Source organism: Colias eurytheme, chromosome 12 (genome assembly GCF_061535395.1).
Source record: "Colias eurytheme isolate Ceu_HAF_F1 chromosome 12, ilColEury1 Martin Lab GWU primary, whole genome shotgun sequence".
NCBI lineage: Eukaryota > Metazoa > Arthropoda > Insecta > Lepidoptera > Pieridae > Colias > Colias eurytheme.
The window spans coordinates 1,998,029-2,016,090 of record NC_142991.1 but is presented as its reverse complement, the minus strand read 5'-3'; the positions used below and the strand labels follow the sequence as shown (position 1 = coordinate 2,016,090).

Sequence of the window (18,062 nt, the reverse complement as noted above, 5' to 3'; positions counted from 1 at the left end):
TAATATTTCCTAATGCACCCTTCCTGTCATATTTAGTATTTATGTTTCACTAAAAAAATATGTACCAGCTTTTGCAAGTTTCTGCTTGTTAGATGAAGCTTACATTCAAAATCTAAAGGCTGATGTAGGTATACGTACGAAAAAACTGAAGAGTTTGTTTGTTTGTCTATTTGATCGTGCTAATCGCAGGAATTACTGGATCGATAAAAAATTCTGTCTCCCTTGGTGCGTTGCTACGTACGTGATATTTGAGTGCTAAAGGCTAAATATGTACCATGTGCATTTCCTGCGAGGACCACTATAAGATAAAGCATCAAACCAAACATGGTTTGCTGTTATAAAATCATTTCACGGCGATACAATTCCAAAATAATAATTTTCCTTACAAAGAATTAAACTAAACTAAACACTATCTTAATGTATGGATGTATGGATGTATGGATGTTTGTTACTCTTTCACGTAAAAACTACTGAACCGATTACAATGAAATTTAGCACACATACAGAGGGTAACTTGGATTAACACATAGGATAAGTTTTATCCCGGAAATACCACGGGAACGGGAACTATGCGGGTTTTCCTTTGAAAATGCGGGCGAAGCCGCGGGCGGAAATCTAGTATAGACATACAGTTTACTTTGCATATGACAATGAAATTGGCCTTTGTTTACATATGCTAAACAATTAGATGGCATCGACCGAGGTTATGTAATTGGCCGACGTTGGTCGAGACAAGTTCAATGTATGTCACATGATACGCATCTAACTGTATGCAGTATGTCTATTTATAAGGTAAGTTTATAAGCTTTTATTATATTGTTGTAATTTTGAAAGGTTAGTGTTTAGTGGTTATATATTAAGTTCAATAATTAAGTATATAGAAGGGGTTAAAATATAAGTAAGTTTGGCAATTAGTTGTAGTGGCATTCGGATTCTATAAGTTATCTTATTAATATCAATAGTTAATTATATCAGTCCAATGTTAAGAAGTTTTCAAAGCCGGTAAGTTCTGAAGCTCTTTCTCTCTTTTCTGTTTGGTCCTAAATTTATTAAATAGAAGTTACGAAGGGCACTAGCATATATTTGCATGCAGGTTACTGGACAAAGATTGTTTTCCTGTTCAGTCATCAATGTATTATCACTTATGGTATATCTAGTAATTTCATAGGTTTGAAGGAACTATAAAAACATAGATGCATATAAATATTTACGTCATTAGATAAAGAACGACTGTATTGCATTTATGAATAGGTATAAAAAGAATAAAGCTATTTGTGTAAATAATTTTCATGTTCATCCCTAAATACTTTCGCATTTAAAGTACATACTTTCCACTAAAATGCGCCGGCACCAAGCAGACTATATGCTGTTTACAAATTTCGTCTACATTGTATTTATGTGAGCACGTGATGTCGCGTGAACGAGGAAACCCGCGGTAAACACGCTAGTTACCAGCAAGTGAGAGGTTTTAGCGGAAAGCGTGTTATAGACAAAAGTTAAATTTAAAACCTTTTGTCTTTGATTAAAGGAAGGATTTGATGCGTTAATGTATCTATAAATTCAAAAATTACTCTACCGATTTTGATGATTATTTCTAACGTAGTCAACTACATTAATTGTCAATTAATTACGATAGTTTTTGTTTTAAACTTAGGTAATACTACGCAGACCCTGGGTGAGCGGCTAGTGTTAAACATAGCTGTTAGTTTTTCGTTTAAAAAAGTTCAATTCAATTCGAATTCTTTATAAAAATAGAGCTAAAATAGAAATTCACTAACTCGTATTCTATTGAAATGAAAATAAAATAAATTCGACAATCTAAATTCTCACAGCGATTTTGTTATTGAACACTCACTGATTGATAGTTTTAGTTTATGTGTTTTGAATACTATATAGAGGGACGATAATTAATTGAATATAAATGAAATATTTTAGTAATTGGACAGATTTTAATGTCAGAATAACTAAACAAACAAACTCTTCAGCTTTGTAATATTAGTATAGATAATAATGCAGACGTGTTCTCATTATTTTTATAATGGTAATGTTATTGAAATTTACGTACTTATATTTAAAAATAAAAAGAACATATTATACAATGCACTTTAGTTGCAATGTCTACGTAAAGTTTCATTCTTATTAGAAGGAGCCGCAAGCAATAAAGAAACGAGTAAAAATTGAAATTATTATGACACTTAAGATTAGTATTTTATTAGAAAAAATCATTAAAACCCGCTTACGCTTTTCACTTGCACCATAGTCGCAAGTTCTCGTGATAAAGCGCTTAAATTTGTGATACGACATCGACAGCTTTACGAGCGCAGACGCTTGATTTATAAATGTTAACACTTAATAAATTGATAACGATCTTTATGACGGGGCATTAGGATTGCTATTTGAATGGCTTGTTGATGTGTTAAAAACAATTAAAGTAGATGTTATGACAACTAATCTATTAGTTTAATATAAGGCCTGTGCAATTGTGCATATGCTATGCAGTGTTTTTGCTCAATTTCAGACACTTTTATGTCTCTATATGCTAAGAAACAAAGCCCTCCGCGTCTATATGTCTGTCTGCACGAGTGCACGCTTTAAATATCAAAAGCTCCTGCACTGATTTCAATTCTGTTTTCACCAATGGATAGAGTCATTCTCGAGTAAGGCTTAAGCATAATTTGTTTAGTTTCCACAAGCAGGTGGATAGATAGTTTACCATATTATTAGGATTACTTTTTAGCATTTTTTAAATTTAACTATAGCTTGAAAGTCAAACGGTTTATCATCACGACACATCACAGTAACAAAGGAACTAATACGAACCACCAATACTTAGTGACATTGATTCAAGAGGGAGGGTGGGGTTGATCAATCTGTATTGTCTATGGTCAGGAGGGTTGGTTAAGGCTGGTGCGAGACGGGAGTTTAAAACGCGACTGGAAGCTGCATGGTTATAATGTAGGAGGTCCTTATATTTTATTATACATATTTGCTTTGTAAAATAAAAATTTTAGCGTTACCTTTGATGTTTTCATTCTTTGCTGTGCCTCCTTGCATGTTTATTTGCTATTATAATATATTACACTAACTCTATGATTCAAGTAGCATTAATAAATCATTATGATATTAACTATCCACACGTGAAACACCCGTTAAAACATATTCACTTTTTTGGATATCACAACAGAAAATGAGTAATTAGATTTTATAATTTTTTTTTATAATATGTACCCTATACTTTCTCATAAATTATAACAAAAACCATATCTTTCTTAATACTATTATAAAGGCGAAAGTTTGTTTGGATGTATGGATGTATGGATGTATGGATGTATGGATGTTTGTTACTCTTTCACGTTAAAACTACTGAACCGATTACAATGAAATTTAGCACACATATAGAGGGTAACTTGGATTAACACATAGGATAGGTTTTATCCCGGAAATCCCACGGGAACGGGAACTATGCGGGTTTTCCTTTGAAAACGCGGGCGAAGCCGCGGGCGGAAATCTAGTCTATCAATAAACCCAACATTCAAAAAGATATTTATTTAACCTAACGTTTCGACGAAGCCTAACCATTTCATAGAACTATAAGTTTTATAACGATACGTGTGGAAGTGGCCTTATTACTATTTGTCTAGGCCCGTCTGTTGGTCAGCAAACATGCGGTTTAGACATATGTTATAGGGTTGTCCATTCTATGCCTAGTTGAGTCAGTAATTGATATAATTGTCTATGACTTTATAAACGGTTGTCAGCCCTATTGTTGGGATGAATAAGGTTACAATTATAGTATTAACATGGATAAAAGATGTGTTACGGTTACTAAAAAATTAAAGGTTTGTTTGCCTATTGTTCACGTTGAAACGGAGCGATTTTATGGTATTGATTTTTATTGATTGATTGTTTAGAGATAGTTCGGAGGCTAGAGAGTGTTAACTATATGGAACTTTTTAAAATTCTCTCTCTTTAACTTTGTATTTAGATTCAATCGTGATTTCAATTTTAACATTTTTTTTAAGTTCGACTACTATTTAAGGTAGGTATACTAAACTTATAATTATATATGAAAATACGAATTGACATTGAATTGAAAATATGAATTAGACAATTCGTATTTTCATATAAGTACTTAATATACAGTTGCATGAAAATTATATTTTGCATATTACTCATGCATATGCATCGAAATATTTTAAGTTTGAATCAAATGAATTAAATAGACCGTTAGTATACCTAGGCATATCTATAGTCTTCATCTAACAGTAACATCAAGACAAAACAAAATCAAACTTCCTCAAGGATGCCAGCGAACGCACCCCACCTGTAAGCACGCATAGGGTTGCCACCCCCGGCCTTGAACTTGGCTGACCTTGGCAGCCCTATCCGGGTCAATACGCACAAGAATGCTCATTGCTCAACCCTTGTTCAGTTTGATTCAATGATTTTTGTATTGTATTGTATTTGGTGAGAAATTTTTTGTGATGATTTTGGCAGTAACGAAATAAAAGAAAAACAATTACTAAAAATATTTTAGTTAGTAATAGCCTATAATTAACTATAGGGTCAACCGGGGCAAATGCAACTAAAAAATAACAAGTTTCAAGTTTGATCGGTTGCAGTTATCTCCTTTTATATTTGGTCATTTATTTGACCCATTTAGTGATTTTTGTATTTATTCAAGATTATTTTCAACCAATCAAGCAATACAGTAGTCTTATAAATAACTGGTAGTGACAATATTTCCTAAAATTGGTAGAAAAAGTTACATTAACCCCTAGTCGGGGGTAAATGCAACTAACTGCCATAGCTCTTCTTCTATTTCATATAAAACAACGAATATAGAATATATTTATGAGATTTCATGTTATTCATAGGATTTTGAACTGGATTACCGTGTAGCAAGGACGAGTTTTCAGGAAAAATCTTATTTTTCTGATTGTGGGGCAAATGCAACTATTTGTTAGAGAATTAGTGTGGGGAATGCAAAAAACTTATTCATCGATATATTTTTATTATTCTATATATATATACAATAACGTTATCTATACAATAACGTTGCGATCGTAGATGGCGCCGCATTATTTAGAGGAAAAACTCATGCACCTACTTTGATTTACCACTTTAAATCGCAACAAAAAAAAAAATAACAGTGTACTACCTACTAAGTCAATTTTAGTTTTTGGTCAGAACAAATAATATTCTTTGTGTTAAATATTGTTAAAAACGTAAACCAAACAAAATACGTTTATTAGTTAATCAACCGTTTACTAAAAATTACTTGAACAATCACAGAACTATCCTACCTATCGTTTTTAGTTACTTATATTCTTTAACCACGCTTTATCTAATTTGAATTTTACTTATGAACCCGTCTCTGGGTATAATATCGAAGAAATAATCGATGGTTCTTCTTTAATTAATCATAAAGAAAGTATATTTTGACTACCAAGAAGGATACATAATAAAAATATCGACACTGTCACATCACTAGTGTTTTTAGTTTCATACAAAAATATAAGGGGCTATTGTAACTAACCTCACAGTTGCAATAACCCCACAGTGAAATTTTCATGAGGCAATTGTAACTGCATCAATAACACAAAATAGAGTCAACTAACGCACTAAAAATATAAATGAAATAAGCTTAACGGCTTGTGATAATCGTGTCCAATCAAAAACACCTGCAAAAAATCACTCCTAAACAATTTTTTTGTCTGCAAAACTCGACACCTGTTTTTACGCACACCAACTTCAAAATAGCGGTTTGACACAATGGCCTATCAATCAAATAGTTTTCATCGTAGGGGCACCATCTAGTACTTGTAAGATTTATTAGTCGTTGAGTTATTGAATCATAGGTGGCGATTTATTACAACAACTCTAATAAATTAGTTATGATAACTAGTTGCCATAGCCCCATAGTTGCATTTGCCCCGGTTGACCCTATGTCTGTTTCTATTTTAGAATCAAAACATGAAACAAAAATCTAAGAAGCTTTCTATGAATTTAAACACTCATTTTAATATCTTTATTTCTTATCAAATAATAGTAGAATGGCATTTTCTAGGAAAATATAGACTCCAGGCCGCAATGTATCTACATTCTTAATTTCAGCCAAATTGATAGTTGCTTCACTAAGACACTAAACATCCTCAAATCTAAAATAGATTATCCCGTTTCTCATATGAAAACTAATCTTAATTCAATATTTAAAAGAAACACATCAACATACAGATATACCTAATCCCATACTAAAGAGGGCATTATATACTAATATTAGTAAATAAAACTTTATTTTACAAACGTGGCAACCAACGTGATGAAGTTTATAGTTCGATAAATTGTTTGTCCAATCACGTGCTCTGAAGAACACTTGGATATTTACAGACTATGATCCCTATGTCCCTATGTATGCTTAAATCTTTAAAACTACGCAACGGATTTTGATGCGTTTTTTTTAATAGATAGAGTGATTCAAGAGGAAGGTTTTAGTATATAATTTATTATGTTTTAGACCAAGCGGGCGAAGCCGCGGGCGGGAAGCTAGTTAATAATAAATGTTTAAATTACTCCCGCTATATAGTTTGGGACATATTCTTTGGTTAAAAGTATTTAAAGAACGTATGAACTGACGTCAAATTAGAAAACCTGTATTTCTAAATTTTTTTTATTAAGTATACCTACTTATATAATAAATGCCAAAGTTTTTGAGGAAGGAGGAGGATGTATGTGTATGTGTAGGTGTGTATATTTGTTACTCTTTCACGAAAAAACTACTGAACTACCGATGACGCACACCTATATAGGGTAATTACTAATTTGGATTAACACATAGGATAGGCTTTATCCCGGAACTTATCCCGGAACGGGAACTATGCGGGTTTTTCTTTGTAAACACGGGCGAAGCCGCGGGCGGAAAGCTAGGTGATAATAAATAGCCATTAGAAACTTATTGAAGGTGTTAAATTTTGCCACAGAGGTGAAAAACCGCGTAAAGTTCTTTGAAAATTTAGTAGGGCTTAAAACTTTGAGCCTATATTTGCTGCGACAATATTTTATTACAAGCGAGCCGATCCGGGATGAAAACTAATAAAAAATACAGCCTATGTCACTCAGGAATAATAAAGCTTTTGCAGGTGAAAGAATTTTCAAATTTCGATGCATAGTGCCAGTGGACTTTTTTTAACCGACTTCAAAAAAAGGAGGAGGTTATTACAAACTCAAAAACTGACAAACTCTATCTCAAATTTTTATTTTCACAAAGTGACTATCTCTTCCTTGAACTATACTTAAACAATATAAATATTTATCTGTGTTACGGTATTATAGATAACATAAAAAAAAACTTAATTATAGTAATAAAAAGCCATACATTTTCTTACCTTCCTAGTTTTTAATTTGTAATGGAATTAATGCAATATTTCGGCACCTACTTTTCTTGGCGCAATAGCTTTTCATACAAATCTTAGTTATCGCAGAAGTCATTACCAACATTGAAATCACGTGCCAGTACACATTATCAAAGTTTACAAACGTCCGGTCATGTGCTTCAGTTAATCAGTTATTACCTTATAGTTTACAAATAGTACCTTCAAGATACAAATCGTTTCATTTCATTCCAAGATATTTTATCTTTTGCTTGTTAATGGCCCGTGTTACTGTATCATGTGCGAATTATTATTATCTAGATAAAAATATGTCTATTTTTAAAACTGGTCACTGTCTATAGGCGTATTAATTTACAGGCGTAGTGTAGTCTTTGGGTGAACGTACAACAAATATTTAATAAAACTTTTGAAGACATATTTTTAGGCTTCGATGTACAACACATATTCACTTTAAAGTTAGTGTCCGACCGAACTTTCGGTTTCGGTTTCGGTTTCGGCCGAGTTTCGGCCAAAAATCAAGTTTCGGCCGCAGTTTCGGTTTCGGCCAAAATCGGCCGAAACTTTTGCCGAAACCGAAACTTATTTCGCAAGTTCAGTGATGTTCTAAGATCCGAATATAAGTTGAAATGCAACGGCGTGATAACAGAATGAGACCAATTTTATAATAAATTTAGTGTATTAAAAAATGTATTAAAAATGGGTTGACTGGGAAAATCCTGGACAGGATATTTTTTGTAATAAAACAGCGCTGACATAATTTTTTTTTCATCATCCTATCAAGTGAAAGTAACTGGTACTGACATACGTTTGTCCCGGTAAATATTAGAAAACGACTAGGTATGCCTGCACATTCTGTAGATTTCATACATAAGTCTATTATAATTTTTTTTTATTATGTTGATACTGCAATTATTTAAAAATAATGTTTTTTTTTTAAATTCATTAAAAATGTCCTGTCCAGGATTTTCCCAGTCAACCCATTTGTAATACATTTTTTAATACACTAAATTTATTATAAAATTGGTCTCATTCTATTATCACGCCGTTGCATTTCGACTTATATTCGGATCTTAGACCATGAACTTAGTTCACACACGTTCACGCTCGCCTAACTTCGTTTTCCTCGGCAACGCTTTGACGGACGCTGGTTGGTTGTCCCACGCTGGTGGAAACAATTTTTGATTATCTATGTTGATATTGGAACTGAGTGTAATAGTAATTAATAATTATTATTTTTATATAAGAGGTACCTAAAAGAGACTGATTATTCTTCTAAGTACAAATACCAATCCAAAGTATTAAAGTACTTATTTAAAGTAACAGTGACAATTACTGATTTGATTTAGATTACTGATTTTACTAAGAACTTAATTTAAAAAAAATAATAAAAATAAAAATTGTTATTATTAATATTTTAAAAATATTATTAAAGTGAAACTTTTATTACATCGTCTCAAACTTTTTGGTCTGTGTAGCGCATGTCGCGTGTATCGCGGCTGCCGAGTAGGTATACCTACTCGGCAGTCGACCGTCACGCGACATGCGCTACACAAAGCAGTGTTCGGAACCGTTCGAACAGTTTCACTTTTACCGTGGTTTCATAAAACCACACAACATTTTTTTTTATTTTATATTAAATAAATGATTACAACAAATTTAATTTACAACAAATTTAATTTAATTTAATTTACTGTGTTTTCATTTCATGCCCTAATTAAGGCAAAATAATAGGTAAAATGCACCAAAGTTCAGTATTTTTAGAAATTTCATACTTGACCACGTGAGTTTCGGTTTCGGTTTCGGTTTCGGCCGAAACTGAAGCCACGGCCGAACATTCGGTTTCGGTTTCGGTTTCGGCCTGGAAACCAGTTTCGGTCGGACACTATTTAAAGTAATTAAAAAGTAAAATTATAAATATATTCTCTCAAAGTCAAACAGAACTGCTCTATCATGAAGATTTTTATTTTACTCCATATAAATAACTTCAGGAAAATGACATTTATTACCTGATCGTCCTACTATAATAAAAGTTATTTCATCATTAAAATAGAGAAAATCAGTTCAATTGTTGTTTAAAAATATTTAACCCCTTTCTTGTAAGGTCAGTGTCATTTTGGCACCGAAAGCGGCTCAGTTACTAATTCGATACTCTAGTGGACTGGGTCATCAATACCTCTGTATTTAAGCTCTGAATATAATCGGACATCTTTTTATTTGGAACTAGAATAACCGAAGTAAATGTAGGTTTATTATAAGATACAATATTTATATTTTAAGATTTTACTAATGTTTTAAAAACGTCAAATCCATACTTAATATAATATTATAAATGCGAAAGTAACTCTGTCTGTCTGTCTGTTACTCAATCACGCCTTAACTACTGAACCAATTTGCATGAAATTTGGTATAGAGATATTTTGATACCCGAGAAAGGACATAGGATAGGTTTTATCCCGGAAATCCTACGGGAACGGGTTTTTCTTTAAAAACGCGGGCGAAGCCGCGGGCGGAAAGCTAGTATTGTATAAGTATTCTTTAACGATGATAAACCTAAATTATTACATTAGGAGTATGTAAAAAATTTATTTATTATTTATTTTACTCTTTAATACAACTAAGCAGTCTTAGAAACTAAAATATACCAAAATAAAAGCAATAAAATATACCAAAATAAAAGCAAGATAAATAATTCAAAGAAAGCGCTTAAATTAGCACTTTGAAAGTCTCACATACCCTTGGAAACAGTATTACTAGCATAGCATTATCTCTACTATCTGTGTTACTTTGTAACTTTTCGAATAGAGTTATAAAGCGTCTGAATCATAATTGCCACTATTTATAGCGACTAGCAAGCTAATAGATACAGTCGCACGCAAAAGTGCACTATCCCGACCTTGACCTTTAAGAGATGCACCGCATTTGCATATAAACGCGCCCCGATGCGATTACCCGACTGGTTTCAACGCGACGCTACACAACTGGTTTCTAAGTACAGTCGTGTATACAATTATGTTACGATATTCAATTTGTAACGTGTGTCGAGGTTTTGAGTTTTGTAAGGAATGATGGAGGCGTTGGTAAATTCTAATTGTAGTCTTAAGACCTAGGTTATTCAGAGAATTTGATGATCTCAGAGAAATCCAAACATAGAAGAAAAACATAGTGGACTACTTTATAATGCAGTATAACATTTATTTAAATCGAACTTTCGAATTCCGGCTTTTGTTTCTTTATGTTTTTGTACTTTTTAATATTTAATAATGTATTGATTTTTTGTATAGTACTATACTGGCAATGTCCTGTGTGGAAGGCGTCGGTCGCCTCTAGCACAGGTTTATACCTAGTTGAGGCGATCGTCGAGTTTAAATTTAGGTCAATGTATATCTACTAAATAAACGATTTTTATTTATTTTATAACTATACTTCACGCATTAGGCTAATTTTACATTCAAATATTTTAGCTTTAACGGCACAGTTTCAAAACTATATACTTAGTACATAATATTATCTCAGTGGTGAAACAGCTGTAATGATTATTAATACTGATGCAAGGACTTTTTATATCTTAATTAGTTTGATTGCAAACTTATTAATTTATTCATGTGTGTAAGAGAGTGCATAATGAATAAAGCACGTTGATGAATGCATTATTTCTGTATAATTAACACTCGTGAAATAAGCTTAAAATTAAATTAACGTTTTCTTAAAGATTTAACAAATTCGAGAGTTATAGAAAGTTTTGACGAATACATTGAACTGATAAAAAAAAAATTGATTATAGGTAAAACCACAGGTAAAACACTTTGTATGAGGCGATAGAGTTGTGTCCAAAAGTATAACTTATTTCTGTCCTTTATAAATATCTTAATTATTACGGAGGCTAAGCAAGTTTTTTAAATACAAAATAAACATATTTATAAATGTTGATTTTTCACATAATGGTAAATTAAAATTTGCATAAAAAAATTCAAGTAAAAAAAAATTGTATTTTTAAAAAGGATTGTCAGCGCGATTGTACCGGTTTCGACCAAAGGGCGTAATAAGAACAATTTATTGATTAAAGTGTTATTGATTTTAAGTGGTGATCAATTAATAATTTTGTCAACGAGTTTTTTCGACTTTTTTTATCAAGTTCAAGTTTAAGTGGCCATATTTAATCGTTGGTTTTGTAACTATTTACGTATGACCGGTTTTTATGTTTTTGAAAATTAAAATGATATTTTGAGCCTTAAAAATAAGTATTTTACGTCAATGAGCACTTGTTTATTTTAGTTATTGACGTTTTCATAGCGGAAAACAATGGACTGTTAACTTGATTTGGCAATTTCAATACTGAAGTCTAAGAGTAAAAATGACAAAGGAGAAGAAAAGAGAGCAAAAAATATAACTTTGATTCATAAGGAAAAGTTAAGATTATTTTATTTCACCATGTCTCAACTCTCAACTAAGCTTTTAATTCGGATATGTCTGATTTCAAAACTCTATTAATAAGATCCGCTATCAAGAAGGAATTAGTGTATTTAAATCCCTTCGTATATTCTACATAATATGGTGCAAATACTTGAAATTATTAAATAACGATTGTTCCAAGAAAAACAAAAACTTAAAGGTTACAATGGGTATTTCCACACTTTTACGCCTTACTGTCAACTGGTTATTAAAAGTAAATCAGTTTATTTTTTAATCTCTGTTTTATTATACAGAGTAATTAAATTATAATTAGTTTTAACGATAAATATAAAATTTGTTAAATATGACTGAACAGATTACTTAAAAAAACGTAGAAGATATTGTGTGACAGACTAGGACGGCCGGACTGAACGATCTTATAAGGGTTCCTTGTCGGACTATGGAACCCTAATTACCTACTGATTTTGTAATAATCATAGAAAAGTATTTGGGAGTGTGGATTCGGTTTAAAGAACTTTATTTATCTCATAAACAAGAACAATACAATTATAAATCATTTGATTCTAAGATGATGAAATATGAAAGTTTTGAGCTTTATCAAATGACTACTGCAGATGTTTAGTAGGAAATACCAGATTTATTTATGAATCTTTAGGACATGAAAAATTTAACATTATTTCCTTGTTCTTATTAGTTTCAGACTAGAACACGATCTTAAGGGAATTGTTTTTGTTCGACTAAGCGATCGCTGTCTTAGGATTAAGGACTAAGGAAAAAGAGCAGCAGTGTCAATTAGTATTTTATAGTCGATTGAAGTACACTATTGTAATGTAATTGTAGGTTTTAAATCGTAATTGCACGGATAATATTCTAGTAGTATTTGTATTGAACATGCAAGATATTTAGGTATGATAGTGTGTGTGAGCTTTCAAGCAAATATAAATAATAAGCCGTTTGTAAGGTTTAATTTGTTTGAAAGAAAGAATTAGAGCAAGATTATTGATGTTCTTTTTACTTGTATAATGTACTAGCTGTGCTCCGCGGTTTTACCCGTATTGCTCCGTTCCTATTAGTCTTAGCATAATGATATATAGCTTAATATAACCCTTCCACAATAAATGGGCTATCTAACACCGAAAGAATTTTTTAAATCGGACCAGTAGTTTCTGAGAATAGCGCGTTCAAACAAACAAACTCTTCAGTTTTATAATATAAAAAATTTACATATGTATATTATACGTATACTAATAGTTTGAAGGGTAATTTATCTTTTTCCAAAAACTACAGAAGGTTCTCATTGCGTTTTTTTTATTTTAATGTAATAACGCTTACTTATGTACTTATTTGTTTGTTTCAGATCGTAAAAGGTTTAAATATAAGCAGTCAACACAGTACCCGAAGTTAGAAGAAAACAGTCTAATTCTGATCCAGGTTCCTCATTCTGAAAGCTCACAGATTTGTTGAGGGCAGTTGTTTGATAGCATGCATTTAATAAATTGTTTAAAGTTAAAAGGAATTTTAGTTTTATTTAAGCCTCTATCATATCAACTTTAAAGAACTGGGAGCTTTTTGTATACTACTTATGAATAACACAACTCAGCTCTTCATTAGATGATAGAGTCGCGGTTAACTATATAATTCACAAAATATATTTCCAATCAAAAGCTTGTAGAGAATTTAAACTTATTAATTGTATTTTAAATTAAATTGTGTCTTAATTAGTTTAACACACATAATTTTAGATCATTTATTACATATTCGATATGATGAATATATAGCGCCAATAGCACAAATTTATACTACAAATTATATGTTAAATAATTCAGGAAACGCTCTTATTAGAAATTTTTATATGGGACTACTGACAAAGGTTTTTAAACATAAAATCCTTGATTAACAATTATTTACGTAACTAGATTTCCGCCCGCGGCTTCGCCCGCGTTTGCAAAGGAAAACCCGCATAGTTCCCGTTCCCGTGGGTTTTTCGGGATAAAAACTATCCTATGTGTTAATCCAAGTTACCCTCTATATGTGTGCTAAATTTCATTGTAATCGGTTCAGTAGTTTTTACGCGAAAGAGTAACAAACATCCATACATCCATACATCCTTACAAACTTTCGCCTTTATAATATATATTAGATATTAGATATGTTAGATTCATGTGGTTATTATAATTTTAGGAACAAAATAGTTCTAATACGAAGTATATAGGTACATTGATAGTATTAGCAAACATAATATTATAATATACCAGGTATAAGTACCGTAAGAAACAACACATTATAATCTAGTTAGTACTTAGATAGCACCTATCCAATACAAATCCTATCGCAAACAAGTCTAGACTTATAGCGTGCAAAATTTCCCTTAATATAATACAGTTTATTGTGAACATCGTCGCTATAAAAGTTCCGTGTTAACGCGCAAAAAAGTTGTAAAAAGACAATAAAAATTATATGACTATCATTATTGAATGGGTATTGAATTTAAAATGCTTTCGACCTTTTGATTTTTAAATTAATGTCAATCCGAGAATCATGTAGGTATGTATAGAAATAGAATTAGAAAAGGTAATGTTCTAGGTATATTCTTCTTTATTTCTTGGGTATAAAATTGTAAAACCCGGGACCACAGAATAAATTTATTAAGAATGAAAGTGTGGCAGTATATAAAAGTATAACTTGTAAAAATAATATAGTAGTTGAAAATGGATAATTCTTCGTTACATACAAACGGAGGACTATATATTTTTAATTTGTGGTATTTGAATGTCAATTTAGTTTATTATATAGTTGCAGGAGTCTGAAAGTGTATAATGTAGATAATAGAGCGAATTTAATAACTTTATTGTTTTATAAATAAATTATCATACATTATATGTCAAAGACTTGTTGTACAAACGACCCGTTTTATGACGTGAAAATGTAAATCATAATAATTTCATAGAATATAAAATATATAGAGCCCCCAAAAATTATTAATACGCCAATTTCTACTTTATTTATCATTAATCTTTGTAGACATATTATTATTATTAAAACATCCAAACAAAATTATTATCCCTTGAAGAAAAGTCTTTGTAAATGGTCGAAGAGCCGGTACTAATGCCAATTTGAGCGGCAAAGATTCAATATTTTTAAATAATGATTAAATATATTATAAGAAAATTTAATGACCATATAGTTATGGTAAGAGAAGTATCTCTATATTTTTTCTATAATAAACATGTTTTTAAATATTTATAGATGCAAGATATAATGTATATGAGATAAAATTAAATTTTAATCATTATTCATTATTAATAAAATCGAATAATTATTGAATTAAATTATGTAAATTAAAGTTAGCTTAATTATTAATTTAAGTTTTTATAGTTTTCAGTTTTTAGAGCTTTCAAAAAGTTCTCCTTTATTTAATAATTTATCATACTAATATACCTACTTTGACTCTATAGGTATGCATTAATAATAATTAGAAGATGAAATAATTAATTATGTACCTCTATTAGAAATAAGCTGTAGTAGAAGTTATGTATAGAGCTATTAAATATAGCTCTACCCGCGATTTTTTATGAACTTGAATTAAATTACTCTTAAATTCATATTAAATTTTCTTAATTCTTATTAACTGTATTTTATAAAATTAATTAACTTAAACACTAAAAAATCTTACCTGTGTGACAGTAATCTTCTAAGTAATGCCTCGCCGCTCGTTGTACTATCGAGTAGTATAAGCTCACGGAAGAAGCAAGCGCCATTTTCTCTTATCTTCTTTTTCTCTCTTTTCTCTATCCTTCTATCCGTTACAGTTTCTTCGAGTTACAGATTCATTGGAAACTAAAAAAACTAAACGATAATCGAACTTAAACTGTTGCCGTAAGAACTGAGTGTAATAATCAATAAAAGAAATTAAAAAAAAAATAATCTAGTTTGAACTGCGTTTAGTTGCGGTTAATAATTTTGCCGGGAAATTGTTTATTGTTTTTCTATCCGAATGTTCATTTTGTTCCATTTTAGGGTCCAAAAACACAATTTTGTTGCACAAATCGCGCCGCTATACTACCGCGGTCCAAAAGTCTACGCGAAACGAAATACGTAATGTAAAAATAAAAGGTTATCGTTTGGATGCGGCCGGCGCGCGCCGCACTTGCAGCGAGACTGGTCGACTGATGCGTTTTTTTGTTCCCCCTACAACCGGGAGGATCTCAATCGCCACGAACCTTTTCATAATTATGCATTACTTGATCAACTTTTCAATACAAATCGCAAACAGACGCACAACTGTACGTACACGAAAATATACTTTCATAAACGTTCTGTTATTATTTCGACTTTATTTCTATGCTAATTTATGCACAGCTACAGATGTGATCCGACGTTTTATCGCCGATAAATTGTTATGTGCGTCAAATAATTTATTCTAATTAGATTCGAGTAAGCAAATAATGGGAAATGGCGGCGCGAGAAAACGCGGGAAAATAAGTTTCCCGCCACTTACTCGAGACATGCGTACAAATACGCTGCGTCTGTTTATGTCGAGCAGACGTCTTATTCTTAATTCTAATTTATTCGAGATTGATAAGATATGGAGATTAACACTTATTGCCATGAATATTAAGTGTAATTTTAATGGCTACATAAGGTCCAGAGCAATCGAATGAGAATTTTATTTTTTATTTCAAGACATTCTTAAAAGGAAGTTGTCATACAGCCGCAGACAACTCATTTACGCAATGAGCTTTTACGATTAAGATGTGCGCTCTTATCGGGCATAACATAATCGGACGCTTTGCAATTATGACGAAACCCTTTAAAAACGATTCGCGTAAAAATAATGCAAAAAATGAGAAAAATGTTCATCAACGCGACACGACACCCCCCACCCCCCAATCGGCCCCCGCTCCGGGCGGTGGTGGTGCGAGCGAGATGGATATACTCATCTCATGTACTTATGGTCGTTGCATCTCGCGCCTCAACTTCTATATGAAAACTACCCGCGCTGCGCAGCCTCCAACCACTTACGAAAGGACTTAACTGCATGTGTTTGTAAAGAAAACAGAGCTTTAAAGTGAGGCTCAAAAGCTCTTAACTGGTTTGCAACTCGGATGCATGTCGGTGCCGTAGCTTGCTACTGAAGTTTTGGACTCTTGCAACTGTGAGCCACACACACGCGCGCGCTAAGTTTAGCCCTCGTAACGACGAGCTGCACTTACCAACACATCCACAACTTCCTTGTGGACTTTCGAAGTGTGCGTACGTTGCGGTAGTGTGCGTACAAAAGTTCGTATTGAAGTTTTTGGTAGACTTTCTTTGTGTCAGTGATTTTTTTCGCGGTATTTGCGCGTGTGTGCGCAGGTCAGTCGGATTTTTTTCAAGTTTTTCTGTACTCACACAGACGCGTTTGTTTGTATGGTGTTCGCTAGTGTGGGAGTGGACGCCCGTTCTTTGTGCCTGGGGATTGTAAAAAATGTCGTATTGGATTCTAGCTGTGCTAATGAATGATAGATACGAATGGTATTGGTCCTACACGCTGCCTCGAAAATCTGATGCGGAATATTCTAGTAATTTTTTGCTCATATTCTATTCCCGCATTTGTTTTAGGAATATAGATTTTAAAATGCGAAATTGGATTCATATTTCGCTGTTTTAATTGAATCGGGCTTTCGATATTCTATAGCTCTACGTTTCTTGAAAATAAAGAGATAAATAAAATCGCTCTTACATAGGATTCGGCATAATTATGAAATTCAATGATTCTGATATTGTTGTTATAACAACTTCGTTTTGCTTGTATTCATTGTATTCAGGTTTTTAATTTTAATAACCTTCTATTTTGGCAAATAAATATATAAATATAATAACGTAATAGGTACCTAGGATAGCTATTAGGTATCATTTTAGGAGTTATATTATATCGCTCTATCTTTAACAAGACTATAATGCTTATAATATAAACAGTAATTATTATTTTCACGCTAATTTCTTTAAATTACTTTCATCGGAAAAGCTAAAAATAAGAACACATTTATTTGTAGTACCCCGAACAAGTTTCTAACAACATAATTATTATGACCTACGAAATTTATTATTTAAAAAGATTTAAACTAGCCACCAAAGCTTTTCTTACATTCAAAGGGATAAAAAGCTTCGGAATCATTAGATGCTGAATGCTTATATTATATATTTAAATTAAATAATATAATAAATGGATATGTTTCTTTTATAATCCTTTAAGTTGCTTTTGAGTTACATTAAGCCAAA

The 18,062-nt window shown here is 31.8% G+C and overlaps 1 protein-coding gene across 1 annotated transcript in view; it reads right to left on the bottom strand.

Moving 5' to 3' along the window:
* The window catches only part of LOC149903822 (uncharacterized), a 41,879-nt gene extending 26,320 nt beyond the window's left edge, over positions 1–15,559 (bottom strand). Inside the window, exon 1 of the mRNA XM_090108061.1 lies at positions 15,475–15,559. Within this exon, the coding sequence (XP_089964187.1) occupies positions 15,475–15,559 (85 nt within the window). The remainder of the gene's footprint in view (positions 1–15,474) is intronic.
* Between the last annotated feature and the right edge of the window lie 2,503 nt (positions 15,560–18,062).